General features: G+C 37.2%; 1 protein-coding gene across 7 annotated transcripts; it reads left to right on the top strand.

Annotated features, from left to right (window-relative positions):
- Positions 1-237: 237 nt before the first annotated feature.
- slco1e1 (solute carrier organic anion transporter family, member 1E1) lies at positions 238-19,378 on the top strand. 7 transcript variants are annotated; one of them, XM_082167403.1, is made up of 17 exons: positions 238-852; positions 938-1,009; positions 1,195-1,275; positions 9,295-9,403; positions 9,573-9,714; positions 10,628-10,760; positions 10,873-11,000; positions 11,475-11,621; positions 12,345-12,443; positions 12,524-12,754; positions 12,996-13,160; positions 15,333-15,528; positions 16,105-16,270; positions 16,416-16,600; positions 18,399-18,463; positions 18,631-18,748; positions 18,938-19,378. In XM_082167403.1, exons 4-17 carry the CDS (start codon positions 9,299-9,301, stop codon positions 19,164-19,166), a joined length of 2,109 nt encoding a protein of 702 aa, XP_082023529.1. In that variant the 5' UTR covers positions 238-852; positions 938-1,009; positions 1,195-1,275; positions 9,295-9,298; the 3' UTR covers positions 19,167-19,378. The 7 variants fall into 7 exon arrangements, with proteins under 7 accessions (XP_082023529.1, XP_082023532.1, XP_082023530.1 ...); XM_082167406.1 differs by having other exon boundaries at positions 938-1,053; XM_082167404.1 differs by adding an exon at positions 2,785-2,848 and having other exon boundaries at positions 238-1,009.
- Positions 19,379-20,609: the final 1,231 nt, after the last annotated feature.

Genomic DNA, 20,609 nt, shown 5'->3' with positions numbered 1-20,609 from the left:
ATCCCTACTTTAAACATGGCGGAAGGAAGAACGATTGCTGCTGTGACTGGTTCACTTAGCTTTTCCACAACCGCTACATCATCTTGTCTTGTCGTTAATGTTGTGCATATTTACAATACATATGATTAATCATTTGAAGTGTATTAAAATAGCCATTTGGCTGAAATTCCAGAATTGTCCACAAGCTGACTACCATGATGAGTGTATATGGTTGTCAATAAATGGGACACAAAAAAGATTTTTCCAATTAGGTAAGAATTAATCTGGTGTCCTCCATGGTTCCTGTTCCTGAATGTGATGAGCTCATAATCACGACTTCAGAGGTGGGAAGTAGGAAATTTCTGACAGCACGTGACAGCAACATAATAGCACATTTCCCTGGCTCCAGCTCAACTGCAGCAGGGCCACGGCCTGACCACACTCAGTGGGGTTTAGCCAACCTGCTGGTTTAAACCATTCTTAAAAACTTTTTAAGGAAGACACAAAATTAATTATCTTAATTTATGTAAAATCCTGAATTGATCCAGATGAAAATCTAAAGCAGCTAACAACTAAAATGAATCTTCCACTGGTGTCCCCTATTTAAATAAAATAACTTATAATATAAATATATGCATGTTATGAGAATAAAGGCTGTAAAATATCAGGCTCTGAGTTTTTCTTGGAGCAAAACCACTCTCTTTTAGCAGCATGTGTTGAGCTGTTGGTGTCTCTTGTGCTGGCACGTTGTTGGAATAGAAATGTGCTGAGCTTTTGTGTGGATGAGCTTTGAGAAGAAACCACAGGCTTTTGCAGAGACCCAGAAACACGTCTTCTCTTCAAGAGGGAGGATATTCCCTTTGCCCATGTCAGGTACAGCACACTTTGGCACATTATTTGTTTCTCTTGGTCCCTTTGTTTTCTCAGAACCCCCTAACTTTAATTTTCTCTGCCTTAGATGAATGGCTGGTTGAAGTTTCTGACTGGGAGGGGAGATTTAAACCAAACTAATTCTGAGAGGATTATCTGAGTAAGTCATGAAAACACAGTAAAAGGCTTTCTCTGTTTCACGAGGTTGGCTTTTCCTTGTTTCTTTTTTTATTCGTATATATTTATTATTATTATTTTTAGTAGTAGAAGTAGTAATAGTAGTAATAGTGGTAGTATTTGTATTTAAAATGTTTGTATTTGTCTTCCCTTTCAACTATTCTGAAGATGGAGCAACAGAACAGAAGCTAACCTTTGCCTGCTGCAAAGATTGGAATATTTCAGTCTTTCTGAAAGTTTAAATATAAGGTGAGTTATGATTTTTTAAAATTCCTTTTACATTTGAATGAAGTTTCAACTGTTTTGAAATTTGAGACAGTGCCCATTAAACTTGGATTTGACTAGAAGCTTCTTGTTATTGAAGAATTCCTTTTCATGTACATGGTGATATTTGAATCTTATTAAATGTTCCGATTAATGTGCAAATAATTTAGGAAAATAGGTAAAGGCTAGTAAGTAATTCCTCGGAATCTTAACTCCTACACATTTCTTTCTTAAAATAAGCCTTTAATTGCTCACTGTATTAGCTAGCAATGCACTAATGTATCGTCCTATCATATAGTGTAGGCCAAAAATGAGGCATTGGCCAATTATTTTAAAGAGCAGGGCCAATTATGCCCAATAGGGGGCAGAAAAATGCATCAATAATAAAGTAACAAACTCATGCTGAATAAAATGTCTCTGGAAAAATTACAGCAGAGTTGTGATTTGTTTATCACATTTTCTAATTAAAATTAAATGGTAAGCACTGTAAATGTAAAATAAATAATTACAAATATATATTTTTATTTTATTTTTTTGATGTTGTATAATTAATTCTCAGTGATTCATAAAGCAGAAATGATCAGTATCAGCTGATGTTGTTTGATATTTGGACAATAATCAGCATTGGAACATTCAATTAGTGCATATCTAATACTAACAGTGTTCATTTTTGAATTTCTCACCAGACTGCCAAAAACATGTCTGTCACAATATCACCATATGGACTCAGTTTGCACCATTTCCCGTCACTAAATGTCAATATAGTTATTTGATTCATTATCAAAATCAGCTGTGTAACCTGTAATCACCTCGTTTGTCTGTGTACTTCATTCCTGTGTCTTCAAGGGTTAGTTCACCCAAAAAGGAAAATTCTGTCAGTAATCACTCACCCTCATGTTGTTCCAACCCTGTAAGACTTTCGTTCATCTTCGTAACACAAATTAAGATATTTTTGATTAAATCTGAGAGCTGGATCACTCCTCGATAGGCTTCTATGGGATCGAAACTTGCCTGGGCCGGCAAGTTTCGATCTCATAGAAGCCTATGGAGGAGTAGTAAAGTTAGTAAACACATTGTTAAAATAGTCCAAGTGACTACAGTGGCTCAACGATAAGTTTATCAAGCAACGAGAATACTTTTTGTGCGCAAAAATAACATAAAATAAACAACGACTTTATTAAACTATTCATTTTCTTCTGTGTGGGCCTCTGAGTGAATTCACATAGTGTAACAGCGCAGCGCTTCTGTGTTGTACGTCACCACCAAAGTTCTGAAGATCAACGAAAGTCTTACGGGTTGGAACAACATGAGGGTGAGTAATTACTGACAGAATAAAAATGTTTGGGTGAACTAACCCTTTCAGTTCACATTTGTCCAGTCTCGTCTATACACGTGGATGTGCGTCAGCATGCGGTTGTGTGTACCTGCTTGTAATCTTGTCGATTTACCCTGTGGATATTATTAAATATTTGAACCTTTCATCTTCGTCTTTAGGCCTTTGTATGCAGCAAAGCCGTGAAAGAAGACTGGACCCAAAAGTGTTAATATAGAGATTACGGTGTGTTTTTGTTTTGTTTTGTGTCAGTGTTTTCGTGTTTATTTTTCCCGTCACCGTGGACTCTCCCTCGTTCCTGTTATTGTGCCTTGAGCAGGGAAATCACTCCCTCGAGGCACATGTGACAGAATTCCTCGACCTAGCACATCAGTCAAGCTTCCCGGACAACTGCCTTTGTTCATTCTTCTTTGTACGACTTCTTTCATCGACTAAGGCACAGTTGTCCAGGGAAGGACTTCGAGGGAAAGAGAAAATTAAAGTGACGTGATATTAAGCCACTTGGAATTTGTGCACTGCAGTTCACCCATCCAAGTGCACACGCACAGCAGTGAGTATTGAACACACGCCTTGGACACACATCCGGAGCAGTGGGCAGCCATTATTGCTGCAGCACCTGAGGAGCGATTGGTGGTTAGGTGTCTTGCTCAAGGGCACCTTAGTTGAGAGTAATAAGAGTGGAAGAGTGCGCTGTTCATTCACTCCCCCCACCTACCTTCCAGTACTGAGACGCGAACCCGCGACCTTCGAGTTACAAGTCCGACTCTACAAGTCCGAACATTAGACCACAACTGCCACTGTGCGGAGTGGGTGCTGGCATCATGTGGATCACCTTTCACTGTCGAACCCTACGACAACGACACCAGCCCCACTCCCATTGCCCAACCAGGAGCCACCGGATGGCAAGGAGTGGCAGCATGAGCCCACAGCAGACAGAGAGCCTGCCTCGACCACGATGCAGAAGCCAGCGATTAAAGGAATGGCTGAGCTAAACATGCCCCGGAGCTGGAGCTAGGCGCCTCGCATGTCTGACCAGGTTTGCATCTGAAGGAGTTTGTGAGGAGATAATGAATCTCCGTCCATACTCCCTCCACAGAGAGTGCGTTTCTGGCCCGCACTATGAACAGTTTTTTTGATTTAGGAGAGGAAGTACCCCTTCCCCTTTTAATCTCTCCCATGCCTGTCTGTTCTATTTTTGACTCACTGGTCTGGCCCAGCCTCCCTCTCCCACCTCCTCTCCAGACTTTTGCCAAGAATGTTTTGTTTTTTGCCAGTTCATCTGTTCCTCCTTCTCCTGTCCCCAGCCACACCTGCTACCCAGCCCTCACTGTCTCCCATCAGCCCCTTAGTTCCTCATCAGCCTCCTCTCAGTAGCGCGGCCACACCTGGGGCCCGCTGTGAGCCAGCTTCCCCTAGGCGTGAAGATCCTATGCCTCCACCTCCGGCCTCAGATCCCGGCGTGCCACCTCGGCCCATCTCCCTGGCTCCTCCGCCTTCTCTCCTTCCAGCAACCATTGAGCTCTCAGCTCTGCTGGACTCCCTCGGACCATTGGCTCTACCTAGCTCAGACATCGCCATCATTTCGCCACAGACTTGTTGGCAGTTCGCTTTTCTCAGTCCCTCCACCCCATGGCTCCATTTGGCTCTGCCCTCCCTCAAGCTATGCCTCAGCCCTCAGTCATTCCAGTTCCATCTCAGCCCTCCGGTACCTTGTTTCCATCCCGGGGGTCGTCTCTGCAGCTCGTCATGGACTCAGGGACCTTCAGTGTCACTCCACTCCTTCGGCTCTCTGTCTGTCCACCTCCATCCGCTCTGTCACCTCCACTCATCCCCAGGGTGGCGTGGAGACCTTCAACACCTCTCATGAGGTGGCAATTTTCAGGCAATTCTGAAAAGGAACATTTTGCAATGGAAACGGAAAAATGGAAAAATCGCATTTACAGTTCTACCAGAAAGACTCGGGAGATAAAATGATGTAACGAAGCATACATTTATTGACAGCTCAGCAAGCATTATTATAAAGTTCTTTGGCGTAGGCCCCGTCCATAGTTCGTAATCCGAGGGTAGCGGATCTGCATCTCCTGCCTGAAGACGAAGGCAGGGGCGCAGCCGACCCCCCCTGGGAGGTAAGGACAGGACCATCCTGGTGGTGGTGGGGAGGGTGGAAGTTGTTGTCGCGTCGGCATCTGCGAACTCAAGCATGCGTAAGTACCGATCTTTTATACGAAAAGTATAAAGACGTGATTGGATAGTAATGAAGGTAATAAGTGACGGAGTAATTGAGTCTTCCTGACAGAACTTAAGCTGAAGCTTTCATATCCCTGGCGTAAGGAAAAGTCATTTTGTATGTTTTGTTTTGACAAAGTAAAAATATGTTTTGTTAAAACATGAGACAGAGTTCTTTATTAAACTCATAAAAGACAAAAGTATCACAGGAATACTGGATTCTAAACAACAAAGAAATGCCACAATTTATCAAGACCTTAAAGCAGACAGTAGGAAGAAACACCTCATATGTGCCGCTCCCAAGTATAAGGGGCTTTCCTTGCCATTAATGCTTGGATAACACGCCTACGTCTCCTTCGATTAAAAATAATGGCTAGTGTGGTTTGCTGGGATATACAGTGCTGGTCAGAATTATTTGCCCCCTTGGTAAATATGATCAAAAATGGCGGTAAAAAAGAAATCTGCATTTTTAATCCTTTTGATATATATATATGTATATATATATATGTATATATATATATATATATATATATATATATATATATTTTTTTTTTTTATAGCAAAAATCTAACCTTTCATTGAAGTAAAATAACTGAAAGTGGGGGGAAAATCACATTATGAAATAAATGTTTTTCTCCAAGACACGTTGGGAACAATTATTTGCCCCCTTTTATTAAATACGTTTTGCAACCTTCTTTTCCCAAGATAGCAGCTCTGAGTCTTCTCCTATAATGCCTCATGAGTTTGGAGAACACCTGACAAGAGATCAGAGAGCATTCCTCCATACAGAATCTCTCCAGATCCTTCAGATTCCCAGATCCATGTTGGAGCTTCTTCTCTTCAGTTCAGCCCCCTCATTTTCTATAGGGTTCAGGTCTGGGACTGGGATGGCCATTGCAGATGCTTAGTTTTGTGCTCAGTGACACATTTTTGTTTTGATTTTGCTGCAACAATCGGTTTGCATAACCAAAGAATTTCTGCACAAACTGTCAGAAAACGTTTCAGGGTAGCTCATCTGCATGCTTGTCGTCCTCATTGGGGTCTCAACCTGACTGCAGTTCGTCGTTGTAACCGACTGTGGACGAATGTTCACATTCAATGGCCTCTGGCACTTTGGAGAGGTGTTCTCTTTACGAATGAATCCCGGTTTTCTCTGTACAGGGCAGATGGAAGACAGCGTGTATGGCGTCGTGTGGGTGAGCGGTTTGCTGATGTCAACTTTGTGGATCGAGTGGCCCATGGTGGCGGTGGGGTTATGGTATGGGCAGGCGTATGTTATGGACAACAAACACAGGTGCATTTTATTGATGGCATTTTGAATGCACAGAGATACCGTGATGAGATCCTTAGGCCCATTGTTGTGCCATTCATCCATGACCATCACCTCATGTTGCAGCATGATAATGCACGGCCCCATGTTGCAAGGATCTGTACACAATTCCTGGAAGCTGAAAACATCCCAGTTCTTGCATGGCCAACATATTCACTGGACATGTCACTCATTGAGTATGTTTGGGATGCTTTGGATCGGCGTATACGACAGCGTGTTCCAGGTCCTGCCAATATCCAGCAACTTCGCACAGCCATTGAAGAGGAGTGGACCAACATTCCACAGGCCACAATCAACAACCTGATCAACTCTATGCGAAGGAGATGTGTTGCACTGCGTGAGGCAAATGGTGGTCACACCAGATACTGACTGTTTTTTTTTTTTTGTTTTTTTTTTTTTAAATGGGGCCAAAAACAAAAGTGTTGTGTTCAGTGTATTTTGTTCATTGTACATAAACCTACCAACATCTATTGTCATGATTTTTTGGAATGACTTATCGCGAGATGAAAAAATTATGTTTTAGTTGCATAACATCGGTTAATGGAAACGCTGTCATTTTGCAAAAGTTTTTTATCAACATTTAGAAAATATCTTAAAAGTTTTGTGCAAATCTGTAACGGACTACTGTGTGTGCTCAGTTCACTTTTGTCTGGTCTCGTCCATACACGTGAATGTACGTCAAGCAGAATGTCAATGTGCGGTTGTATGTACCTGGTTGTAATCTTGTGGATTTACCCTGTGAATATTATTAAAGGGAGAAGGATTTATAAAGCAACTGTTAAACTCAGAGAAATAAGGGAAAGTTACAATAATCATACATTTTAACTTAATTAACTGAAATGCAGAAAAGTCAGCATACTATGGAAGTAGAATAATGTCAAATGTTTTTGAAATAAAAAGCCTGTTGAATTGCACTACTTGAAAAAAATAGGCATTGCATTAACCATGCTTGCATTTTAATGCATTGTATTTTTAGTGCTTACATTTTTATGGGCTGAAATTCAACATGGTTGAATATTTAAGCTGTGAATATTTCAATTAAAAACATTTCAAACACCTTTTCATTATTAAAAATTCAATAATCCATATTCACCTTTCATATTTCACTTCCAAAATATTCAAACTGTTTAAAAATACAACCAATAATATTCAACAGGCAATTTTCGGTCCATCTTATTTCGCTTTGCAAATTCGCTTCCACAAATTCAGTAGTTCAAATTCGACAGTAAATTCAACATTGACGTCCAGGAACTGCAGGAAAAGCAGTAGATTGCCGAGCATACTCTCCATCTGCTGTTAGTCTACCTCACCAGATGGTGCAAAAGCGCGTGTTGTTGACGAAGACATTCATTCATAAAATGAAAATGATTATCTGTGTCAGTATATGCGGAAAAGATGATAAACACACAAAAGCTGTGTTTATGTTTCATTCAATAACTTCATTGTTACTTTCCCTGTGTATTCTACATGTCATCAGCTTTCTCTACCATGAACAGAATTATAATCGGTTTCCCTCAATACCATAAACTCAAGGATTTCCCTTCCGTTGATACGGTGATATGAAAGACCAATCTTGCACCTTATTAGGGAAGTAGGCTGTAGCTATTATATAGGCTACAGGCAAGAAGATGGACTCAGAATATGAACTTAAGGCGCAAAGTTTCATGCTGAGCGTTTCGTGATATACTGGCATAAAATCAACACAGTATGCATACGTGTATTGTATTGCATTAGCTTAAACTGTCACAGCACTTGCATATTGTCCTCCTATTGTTGGTTTAACTGTAAATCGCTTTGGATAAAAGCTTCTGCTAAATGACTAAATGTAAAAATTGGCTTGACATTGGACATTCGCACATTTAGGGACCGTCTCTAAAGTTGCATACAACATTGGCATACACGTTTCTAACTTCAATAGCAAACTTCAATTTATTTGAATAAATATCAAAAATCCAAAGGGTGCGCATTATGCCTGACACTAAATGAACACTTTACAGTTGGTTTTATGACTGTAAGTCGTTCTATTCAAATGCTATCGGAGTTAGAAACGTGTATACCAAAGTCGTATATAGAGACGGTCCCTAAATGTGCGAATGTCCAACATCAAGCCATCTGTATGCCAATCTATCACTGGGAAACGCTCAGCAGCTTTGCGCGTTATTCTGAGTCCATCTGCTTGCCTGCGAGTTTGGTCTTTTACATCACTGTAGTCCATTAAGCTACGTTAAGTGTTGTATATGTCCAGCAGGGGAATCCTTAAGTATTGAGGGAAACCCTAATAGCCTGCATGCAGCACATCCACAATATAAAGTTAAGGCAACTAAACAACCAAGAGAAATATATGTCAACCTCAAAAATGTAACATTGGATCTGTACATCCGCATCGGGGAATAACATTAATCTCGTTCACGGTAGAGAAAGATGCATGTAGGCTACACAGGAAAAGTAACCGTGAAGACACTGAATTTAACATAAACAGCCGTCATAATAATCACAAATACACTTACATTGCTGTAAATGAGTTTTATGAATGAACGACTTGTTCTAACTGTTGCTGGTCTTCAACACGCGCTTTTGCACCATCTGATGGTGGTGAGGTCGACTAACAGCAGATGGAGAGTATGCTCGGCAATCTACTGCTTTTCCTGCAGTTCCTGGACGTCAATGTTGAATTTACTGTCGAATTTGAACTACTGAATTTGTGGAAGTGAATTTGCAAAGCGAAATAAAATGGACCGAAAATTGCCTGTTGAATATTATTGGTTGTATTTTTAAACAGTTTGAATATTTTGGAAGTGAAATATGAAAGGTGAATATGGATTATTGAATTTTTAATAATGAAAATGTGTTTGAAATGTTTTTAATTGAAATATTCACAGCTTAAATATTCAACCATGTTGAATTTCAGCCCATAAAAATGTAAGCACTAAAAATACAATGCATTAAAATGCAAGCATGGTTAATGCAATGCCTATTTTTTTTCCAAGTAGTGCAATTCAACAGGCTTTTTATTTCAAAAACATTTGACATTATTCTACTTCCATAGCATACAATCTAATGAGGTGAAGCTTGACCGAAAATACTAAAATATAATTGTTTGATAATATCATGACAGCAAAATGTCTGAGCCTACTGCAGAGGACAATGGAAAGCCGACCAGCCAACAAGACCTTTGCATTCCAGAAAAAGAGGCCCCAAAAGACTCCTGCTGCTCGAGTCTAAAGGTACTTATACTTTACTGAGTGTGGGTGTAAAAATAAAAAATAAATAAAAAATATGTGTATGTGGTAATTTGAATCAGTCTTAATTTGAATAAAGATCATTTAATTACTGTCTAGTATTTATCACAAGTCTGATAAATCAGTTCTCTTTCCATTGTAACTTTTCTTCAAGATTTTCATTGTGGCCCTATCCATCGCCTACTTCTCCAAATCTCTTTGTGGGACCTACATGAAAAGCACTATCACTCAGATTGAGAGGAGATTTGACCTTTCCAGCTCTGTTGTGGGCCTCGTCGATGGAAGTTTTGAAATGGGTTTGTATAAGGATCCCACAATGGCTCAAAAAAAAAAAAAATGGCCTATTATTGGCAAAAATCATAACTAGTGTAAAATAATAATAATAAAAAAAGGTTTAAGTATTTTAACATTTTATTTTGGAATGTTGTAAAACATTCAAAAAATCTGAATAGGGCTTTTTTCCCCCTACTGTGCCAGATATTGTCCAAAACTACCAACATAGGCTCATTGGAAAACCAGGACTCTACCTACATTGTTTTTTTTTTTATTAAAACATTATATACTATGTTATAACCTCAAAACACTTTTACTGTAGTGCATGATTTGTAAAGTAATACAAGTAATACGTTTGCATTACATAACCATCTGCATAGGTATAGCTTTTCTGATGTTGTAAACTCCAAGGCTCACCTGGTACAGCATTGCACTTCATGATAAAAGAGCTTGTAAAAGCAAGCTAAAATGGCATAGTTGCTTCAGCAAATCTGTTTTTATCTTGCGTTTGCTATAATTATGTCAGGTCGATTTAGGGTATATGGTTTAATGTAGGTCACACGTTGTTTTCAACACTTTTTAGCACCGTTAACTGGACATTACATTTCCAAACTGCCATGATACACATGACAACCAACGTAATAAAATGTTGTCATTTTCATGTTCATCTGTTTCGGATAAAACTGAACATGCTTTAAGCACCACTATGTGGGCATTTCACTATAAAATTGTCACAAAATGTGCAAGAAGCAACATAGTGTCATTTTTGCAGTAACGTTGTCACAGGCACTTTATTCAATGAGCCTGGGTTGCACAATACAAGGATCAGTGAATGGACCATGGATTGTCCATATCATGCTAAAATTAGTGTGCTTAATGCTTTGTGTATTTTCATTTTCTTGATTAACTGGTTGTTCTCTGGATGCTTTTCTGCAGGTAACCTGCTCTTTCTGGCAGCGGTTAGTCATTTTGGAGCGAGACTGCACAGGCCACGGCTCATAGGAATGGGCTGTTTCCTCATGGCCATTGGCTCAGCTCTCACTGGACTGCCACACTTTTTCATGGGGCGGTAAATTCATTCATACATGCATATTATTTCTAAACACAGTTAGCTTAGTTTATCATTTCTTATAAAGTTTCTCATGTTTCTTTCTTTCTCCCTGTCGGTTATACTCCTACAGGTACAAGTATGACTCTGTAATGCAAGGCTCTTTAAACAAGACTGTCAGTATATCTCCTTGTCTGTATCCCATGGTTCCAAACAATTATTCAAATGCACACATCAAGCCTTCTAATAACATTGGAACAGGTAACTGCTTTACATTTACCCCATAGCCTGATATAGGTCTTAGACTGGAGTGCCAGACGAGATTGTGCAAATATCTCCACATCGCTATGATTAGACTCATATGATAAGCTCTCACCACTTTTGTTGTATACTTATTTTGTTATTTAGAGGAAAGCGTGCAGCACATATTTACATATTCATCTAAATGCTACTTCCAGCAGCTGTGCATTTCCTGAAAAATAAATGCACACCTTAGAATAAGCATCAGCCAGTCAGAATCAAGCTTTCAACAGCCCCGGAGCATAAATAAATAAGAACCCATCTTAGGTTCCAGGATTTGAACAATTGTCAAACTGCTCACCACATTTTCTTCAAAAAATTTCAACTTATACATTTCTTTCAAAACTCTATTGAAACAGAGTTGACCATGATCACAAACACACACTGAAAGTTCTAAGTACTTCATGGACATGATTTCTACAATTTTAACCATAGACTGCGTGAAGGACTCTGGATCTAGTATGTGGATCTATGTGTTCTTGGGTAATGCGCTCAGAGGAATCGGAGAGACTCCAGTCACACCGCTCGGCATATCTTACATTGATGACTTTGCAAAAGCAGAAAACTCAGCATTTTACATTTGTAAGTAAAATTTGGAGATTTTATTTATTTTAATTTTTTACTAGAGGTCAGAAACTCTATTGTGTTACAGCATAGAATAAATTACATTAGCACAACAAAAAACGATATCTGGATTATGTTATCCGCATACATTTTATAGCTATCTCTGCATGTCAGCTATTGTGTTTGTGAGCTTTTAAACCCTTGTGAAAAAAAAAAAAAAAAAAAAAAAAAAAGCCTAATTGTATTGAATGTGCACTTGTAGTGTACTTCAAATATCTCAGTATATTTACAAAAACTGCACTGAAATAAAAAGGCCACTTGCTGTAAGTGTACATAAAGAGAGTACACTTTTATTAACACACTTAAATGCAATAATGTCAAATTGAAAGTTTTACTTTGAAGTACATTTAAAATATGTTTTAATATTTTGTTGTGCTGTAAAGAAGTACACTTATTTACATTTATTTTCCATAAATGTAACCATATTTAAAAGTCAAAAGAAGTAATTATTATGAAATTGCATGTAAAGTTCAGCTAACTGCATTTATTATAAATTTAAACTATAATACATTTTCATAAACTATAAAACATTACATTTACTTCACACTTAAGTATATTCTACTAAAGTATAAAGTATGCTAAAGTATACTTTTTCACAAGGGAAGAGCAAACTCAGCGCAATAATAATAATAATATTTTTTTCTGGAAATGTTTAGTTAAAAACTCTGTTTTGATTTTTAGCATGTCTTCAGACCATTATGCTGCTGGGTCCCATGTTTGGATTCATACTGGGCTCTATGTGTGCCAGACTGTATGTGGATATTGGATTTGTCAGTGTTGGTAAGCATACAGTTTAATTAGTGTCAGCAGTGCTGTGTGTATTCATATAGTTTCATTTGTGTTCCCTCATTCTCCTGCAGACAGCGTGACCATTACTCCACAGGATGCGCGCTGGGTTGGCGCTTGGTGGCTTGGCTTCTTCGTGTCATCTGCCATCTTACTACTTTCTGGTATTCCTTTTTGGTTCCTGCCCAGGTCTTTAACCAAACAAGGAGAGGAAGGGAAGGAAAACTTTACCATGGATCAGGGAAACAAAGAGCAACCTGTCCTCCCAACCACAAACTCAATGAACCTGTCCGACATTGCAAAAGGCAACTTCCTTCCACCATTTTAATAATATTGTTTGAACTATTTGTTTTTCTATCCCTTTTCCCTTCTCTCTTTAAAACTAACAAATTCATGTTAAAAATAGCAGTACTTCACCAGGAGTCACTCTAATTTGCAAGACAGGTACCTTTTAAACAGGTCTTAAAGATGATCACATGTTTTATCTGAAGTTAAGCTAACATCTATGCAAATCTCACTCTCTGTATTCTATTTGTAAATGTTAAGGATTCTTGCCTTCCCTGAAAAGACTACTGTGCACTCCCGCATACTTCCTGTTGCTGTGTGGGACTGTTTTGAAATTCAACTCTTTCATCGGACTGCTCACCTTCAAAGCCAAGTACATGGAGCAACAGTTTGGCCAGTCTGCGTCCAGAGCAAACTTCCTTATTGGTAAGAAGTCTTTTCATGTAAATGTCCAGGCCGTTGATTGTTTTGTTCAGTGTCTGGTGCCTAATTGGGGTTATGAATGGATACTTACATTATTACAGTATTAATGGATACTACCATTTTGAATTCCAAATATACATTTAAAATATGTAATTCAATGTAATATTTAGATTTAGATTTAAAATGTAGATTTAGATTTAACAATACATAAATGATATACCAAAATAAAATAATAATAATAATAATAATAATAATAATAATACAAATAGCTTTTTTTTTGGCAGAAAAACCAAATGAATAAAATATTAGTGTTTAGTGGCAAATCTGACTTTTTGAAACAATTATTTTACATGCAAACTTTTATTGTTATTTTTCTCAATGTTATTCCAGTTTATATATGGAATTTGATGTACATCTTTTATATTTCATTCATTTTGAAATAAGTACACTTTAGCATACTTTTAAAAAAGAGTACTTATAACTTATATATATATATATTACTTTAAAATCTGCTACAAGTTTTTAACTGAATGTAATGTTTTTGAACAATTAATTGTGTTAATCGCAAATCAATTAAAATTTTTTTTATTGATATTAAATGCAATTAGCTGAACTTTAGAATGATTTTTGACCCACTTAAGTAAGACTTGAGTACATCTTCATATGTAATTGCATAATTACTTTTGTTGTCTTTGAAATATGGTTAAAGTACTGTAAAATGTACTGAAAAGCATTTATGGTAGACTAATAGCCATTTCTTATGAAACTTGTATGTCATGTGTTTAAATATATTTGTAATTACCCATGTGTAATGATAAACTTGCAGATTAGTACATTGGTAACACTTTATAATAACTGCACGCTATTAATCATTAGTTAAGCATTAGTAAACAGTTAATTCATCATTTATAAAGCATTAATAGACATTAACAAGCAGTTTATAAATACAATTATAAATGCAGTATTCTTAATTTATAAGCATATCTATAATGTGTTTAATAATTGTGTTTTCATACTTAATTAATGATCAATTTATCATTTCTAAATGAAGTATTTCATTATTTACAAACCGGTTATTTAGGAGTTGTCAGTGGTTCATAAGATCACTTAGAAAGTGTAAGTAAATTATTAATAAACTGTGTAAATACATATTATTATTCAGACATATAGTAATAGTTACTTAGTGTGTTAATAAATGGTTTATTAACATGTATTTCTACTGTAATTCAGGGTTAATTCGGGTAGTTATAAAGCATTTAGTAGTGGTCAGTTCACTATGTTTGTGAGCTCATCTAAAGTGAGGACTAGTTATGCTTTGTAAAGCGTTTATAAAGAAGATTTAAAGGCTGTTAATATTTTTATGTTCTGTATCGCTGTGTTGTATTTGTTTACTTTTTCTGTTTAGAAGAAAACTGAGTCTTTAAATCTCCTTTGTAAATGCTTTACAAAGCATAACTAGTCCTCACTTTAGATTAGCTCACAAACATAGTTAACTGACCACTACTAAATGCTTTATAACTACCTGAATCTACTACATTTACTTACACTTTCTAAGTGATCTTATTAGCCACTGACAACTCCTAAATAACCGGTTTGTAAATAATGCAATACTTCATTTAAAAATGATAAAGTGATCATTAATAAATTAAGAAAATACAATTATTAAACACATTATAGACATGCTTATAAATCAAGAATACAGCATTTATAACTGTATTTATAAACTGCTTATTAATGTATATTAATGCTTTATAAATGATGAATTTACTGTTTACTAATGCTTAACTAATGATTAATAGCGTGCAGTTATTATAAAGTGTTACCAGTACATTTTATAATAAATTAACTTTAAATGTACACTATTGAATAACACACTGCAGTAAAAATCAAGTACTTTACATGGCTTTAGTATGTTTGTCAACACATCAACATAGTATATTTCCTTAAAGCATGACAAAAGATTATTAAAACATGATTTAACATGTAATTTGAAGTAAAACTTTTGATAATTTTTTCGACTTCTCATATCTTTTGTCAAATTCAGTTACAGTATTTTGGTGCAAATTCATCTGTCAGACCGAACCCAAGAAACCCAAGCATACAGCATAACTCACACACACAGAAGTTTGTCAGGCTTGACATTAATTGAAACTAAAGACCTGTCGTGTCCCGCAGGTGTCCTGATCCTGCCTGTGGTTGCCGTGGGAATATTTTTGGGTGGTTTGTTAATGAAAAGATACAAGTTGAGCGTTGTGGCAGGGGCTCAGCTCTCCTTCATCACCTCCTTCTCTGCCTTCCTTCTCCTCCTCCTCCATTTCGGCACAAAGTGTGACAATTTGCCTGTGGCGGGGTTCACTGTGTCCTACGATGGGTAAAATGTTTGTATACCTCTGTAAGTCAGTGGTTCTCAAAATGTGTGGGGTGCGGAGGAATACACTCTCAAATCTAATTCACTTCCTCACGTTCAAATCTTTGACAATAGATGAAACAAAATCGCATACTCTCTTGAGAAGGGACTTATTTTAAATAAGCAATTACTTCACGACCACTAAAAAAGTATGTTCTAGTATGAATCTGTGTAGTATGGAAATTCTACATTCATTATGTTCTCATTATCATGATGTTACCTACCAGCATCAGTTGTGTCGCTTCACTGCCATTCATAAATCCTCTCCCGTGGCCTCATGGGATAGTAAAGTGTCCATCGCATGCGCACTTCAGAATCTCCCCGGAAGAGGTAATCCAGGTACTTTTTCTTTAATGAGTTTAGAGAATTCTGACATACTTATTTTGTCACATAATGTTTTTAGCGATTTCGAATGCAGACAGTGGGTTGAAAACACAATTGAGAACCACTGTTATAAGTGAACATTGGCTCTCAGCCGGAATATATAGCCACTGTGTTTCAAATCTGGAAACAATCACCAATCTCAGAATTCCTCCCCAGGACTCCTGATACATTTTATGATGAGCGCTCCCTTATGTCTCAGTGTAACCAGAACTGTTCCTGCTCTACCACTGAATGGGATCCTGTGTGCTCTGACAGTGGCATTACATACGTGTCGCCCTGTTTGGCAGGATGCACCGCCTCCACTGGACACGGCAAAAACACGGTATCTCTAGTATAATTGGATCTATTTTTCTTAAACTCTTTTCTAAATCCAAGGCACCAAAGGAGTATTGCAAGAACTGTATTACATACTGTAATTTGAACAAACATGGTATTTTTTTCTTCTCGTTTACGTTTGCTTTTCACAGGTTTTCCAGAACTGCAGCTGTGTCTTAACCCCCTCACCAGTAGAGGGCAGCAGATCTGTGTCTCTGGGCCAGTGTCCCCGTGGGCCAGCATGTACCCGGAGTTTCACCTCTTACATGGCTGTAACTGTCCTCAGCTCCTTCATTAGCTCTCTGGGCACTACTCCTGGATTCATGATCACTATACGGTCAGTTACCACCAGGATAGAATTTAATTATTGATCTCTGGTAAGGCAAGAATGTGGTAGAAATAGTTTTACAGTTTTTTATTTTATTTTTTACAATCGCTAGGACACATTTCTTGATACTTAGGTCACTTTTTCAAATCTCTTCACAGTGAGGACAACAGCAGTTTATGTGGGCTAAACTGTGGATAATTTATCATTGCTTTGGCACAAAATTCATTTAGTGACGACATCTTTCAATTTACATGAATTTTTTTCTAACTTAGACACAAACACCACCAAAACTCTACGAACCTACAGAATAATTTGCACTTTTACATACTCTTTTCAAAACTGTTTAGCTTAAGTTCAAAACCTAACATAGTGCAAAAATGAATAAGACAGCAATTTGCTACATTTCTACAGTAATCCCATATTGAAATATGTTTCCGAATTTAAAACTTAAATACTATCAAAACAATTAGATGTAGCTGAACACAGGTGTTAGTCTTTCAATTTCATTACCATGTACAGTATACAAAAGAGGAAAACTTCTACAGTTAAACTTCTTGTACTACAATGTAAACATAGACCATGCAATGCACTGTAGTGAATTATAAACCGTAGTGTGTAGAGTGTCATTCTTGCTTTGTAAAAAAAAAAAAAACTTTCATAATGGTACCTTTTGTTACTGTTTTTCAGGCTGTTGTTTTATGAGTGACAAACTTTGTTTTGGTGGATGAAAATCTTTGCCAGTGTTATGGAAGTATGAGTTTATTTGAGACATGAATGAAGTGTCTCAGAATGCTTTCCTGTAGCTCAAACAGTAGAGCGTTGGCGCTAGCAACGCTAAGGTCATGGGTTCGATTCCCAGGGAAAGCAAGAACTGACAAAATGTAAAATGTGTATCTTGAATGCAATGTAAGTCACTTTGGATAAAAGCGTCTGCCAAATGCATAAATGTAAGTGTTTTGTTAGGTCTAGTGCTTTGAACTGCTGTGCAAAGCTGAAATGTGGTTAGTAACTGTGTGAAGAGTTTTGAAAAAGTGACCAAAGGATTGAGAAATGTGTCTTAGCTATAATTTTATTTTTATTTTTTATAATATTATAATATTATAATAAACTTGTAAAATATGATACATACATATAGGCTTGGTTTCACAGACAGGGCTTAGATTATGCCAGGATTAGGCTCTAGTTTAATTAGGAAATCTAAGTATCTTTTATAAAAGTGCCTTAGAAAAATATTACTGATGTTTATCTTGAGACAAAACAATGGCAGTGAAATATTTTAAGATATATCAGTTGCTTATACAAGTTGCTTTCAGTTAAAACAGCTCAAACGTGTGTTTTAGTCTGGGACTAGGCTTGAACCTTGTCTGTGAAACCGGTGCATTGTATTTAATATTTAGTGTGTGTGTGTGTGTGTGTGTGTGTGTGTGTGTGTGTGAACACATATATAATAAGTATATATTAGATATTTGGACCTTTATAATTTAAGGTCCGATTAATTAGTTGCTTATTAGTATGCATATTACTAGTATATTGGCTGTTTATTAGTACTTATAAAGCACATATTAATGCCTTAATCTGCATGACAATATTCTACATCCCTTAATCCATTCCTACATTTAACAACTACCTTACTAACTATTAATAAACAGTAAATTAGGAGTTTATTGAGGCAAAAGATGTACTTAATAGTGAATGTGTTCCGCAAACTAAAGTGTTACAGATTAAATGTACATTTTATTTTAACTATTCATGCATTAAAATTCCATCCCTGTATGTTATGTATTTACTGTATATAACGTGTTTTTAGATGCATTACACCTGAGCTGAAGTCACTGGCATTGGGTATTCAAACTCTTGTGATGCGAACTCTAGGTACAGTTAATATTAAGTTCATTGCTGTTCAGTGTTACTTTAGCTATTAAGGCGAGAAAGCATACATGTATACACACTTATAAGCTAGGCAATATTGTACTGTATTTTACAGTTAATGCATTTTATGTTTTGTGCAAACTGCATTAATGTCTAATATTTTTCTGGAGGTGGTATTCCTGCTCCTGTATATTTTGGAGCTCTCATTGACTCAGCGTGTTTAAAATGGGGAATGAAGAAGTGCGGGGGGCGAGGAGCCTGTCGTATGTACGACTCAGATATGTACAGGTGTGTATTTGTGTATGTAATTATATGCCATTGTCTTTATTAGTATCAAATATGGGAAAAAGCATCTGATGCTTATAACATCTTTAAATGCCCATTTAGATATATTGGATATTTACTAAACAAAGTCCTAAAGCTCACATTTGGAAAACCTTGGATGTCTGTGCAAAAACCTTGGTGTCGTGTTTTCAGAGTAATCTTCTTGAGCCTGACCACATGTTTAAGGGGATGCTCCTACTTCTTCATCATTGCTGTCATCGTGCTGCTGCGGAAGCAGTTTAGTAAAGAAGAGGTCAAAGCATTACAGCAAACAGCCAGCAAACAACATGAAATTGAACTACAGGCCCCAGAGAAGCGCCACCATGATGGATCTAAAACTGATACCACAGAAAAAACAGAAGCAACCAATACTGAAGGCTAGCGGTGAGCACCGCAACATCGCTATGTAACTCTTCCAGGGAATTCAGGAGACATTGCTGAGACGGAAATGGGTGGAGAACTATTAATAAATTCAGTGACCAGAACCACGGACCATATGGAAAACAATGTCACTTTCCATAGCAATTTTTATTCTCTTCTACTGTACTATCTGTTTCATGATCCAAAGTTTGTCTCTCTATTTGAAAGAATAAATCTCCATTCTTTAATATGTGGCTCCGTACATTTTTTTACATAATATTTTTTTTCTTTTTCTTGGAATGGTACATTTATAAGTAAATGTGGCAACAAATGTAACTGCTGAAATAATACCGATTTTAAGCAGTTTCCTCAAACATTCTGCCAATCTTCCGTTTGTCGGAAAACAAGTTGCCCCAACCTGACCCTTTCTGTTTCTGCCCCTAAAGTTGGTTCTGTTGTTGGTTAGGGCCAACTAAGGGCGCTATCTAAGGGTGCGTCTTTATATGCTGTTTATATGGCAGATTATACATCGCACATTCTTTAGTTTTTGTAGATATGAATTCGATCTCAGGCCCTTCTGGGTTGATTCATTCATGTGCTCACAAAACTTGTGCTAAACGTGCCATTTCACAGTTTTGTTAGCCAGGCATGTTGTACTGTAAGTATGCAGTTCATCTTAGCATCAGCTGATGCAGCGTTGAGTTACCTATGAAAGGGAACATCTCAGTTATGCATATAACCCTGGTTCCCTGAGTAGGGAAGGAGTCTTGTCATACTCCAGGCATTCCTGCACGTCTTCCTTCAGTGGAAAACTGGGGATGTGATGATGTAGCTGCCCTTTTATGGTATTGGTGATGGAACACACAAGGTCATCTGACCTCATCAACTGGCAATAGAATTGGTTTTAGTGCAAGTTAGTGTTTAATAAAAAACACACGGAATATCGAATAGCAGACATTTTATTTTAATTACATAATATAATGGAATACAGTTGTAAAGTAGATGTAAAATGTTCATATCACATGTTATTGAATGTACAGGACCAGGATTGGGAACTGCCTTCCTGTTCCAATTAAGAATGCAGATTGTCCATTATTTTCCTTTGCTGAAGTTGGCAACCATAGACGTCATAGTTCCTTTGTCAATTATTAAGTCATGAAATGGCCAAGGAGTACCTACAAATGACTAACTGGTACATTGAGTATAGGACGCCAAAACGGTCTGACAGGGCACTGGGTTGCCAGTAGCTGAAAAACTGTTGAAGCATGGCAAACCTGTTGCGACCTGCAATTATTTGTAAAAAAGTGAGTTGTTGGTGTCATTGCGTGTTTTTTATGCTGTTAATGGCTCATCTTGCTTTAATTCATTATTACTTTTATCTCTGTCTAAAGTTAATTTTCTCTCTGTAAATAATATATGGTGTTTTATATGTTTTGCCATAAAAATACTCATAAAAAGACAAGAA

This window comes from Leuciscus leuciscus, assembly GCF_965113295.1.
Source record: "Leuciscus leuciscus genome assembly, chromosome: 4".
NCBI classification, from domain to species: domain Eukaryota; kingdom Metazoa; phylum Chordata; class Actinopteri; order Cypriniformes; family Leuciscidae; genus Leuciscus; species Leuciscus leuciscus.
This window is presented reverse-complemented; position numbering and strand designations above follow the sequence as displayed.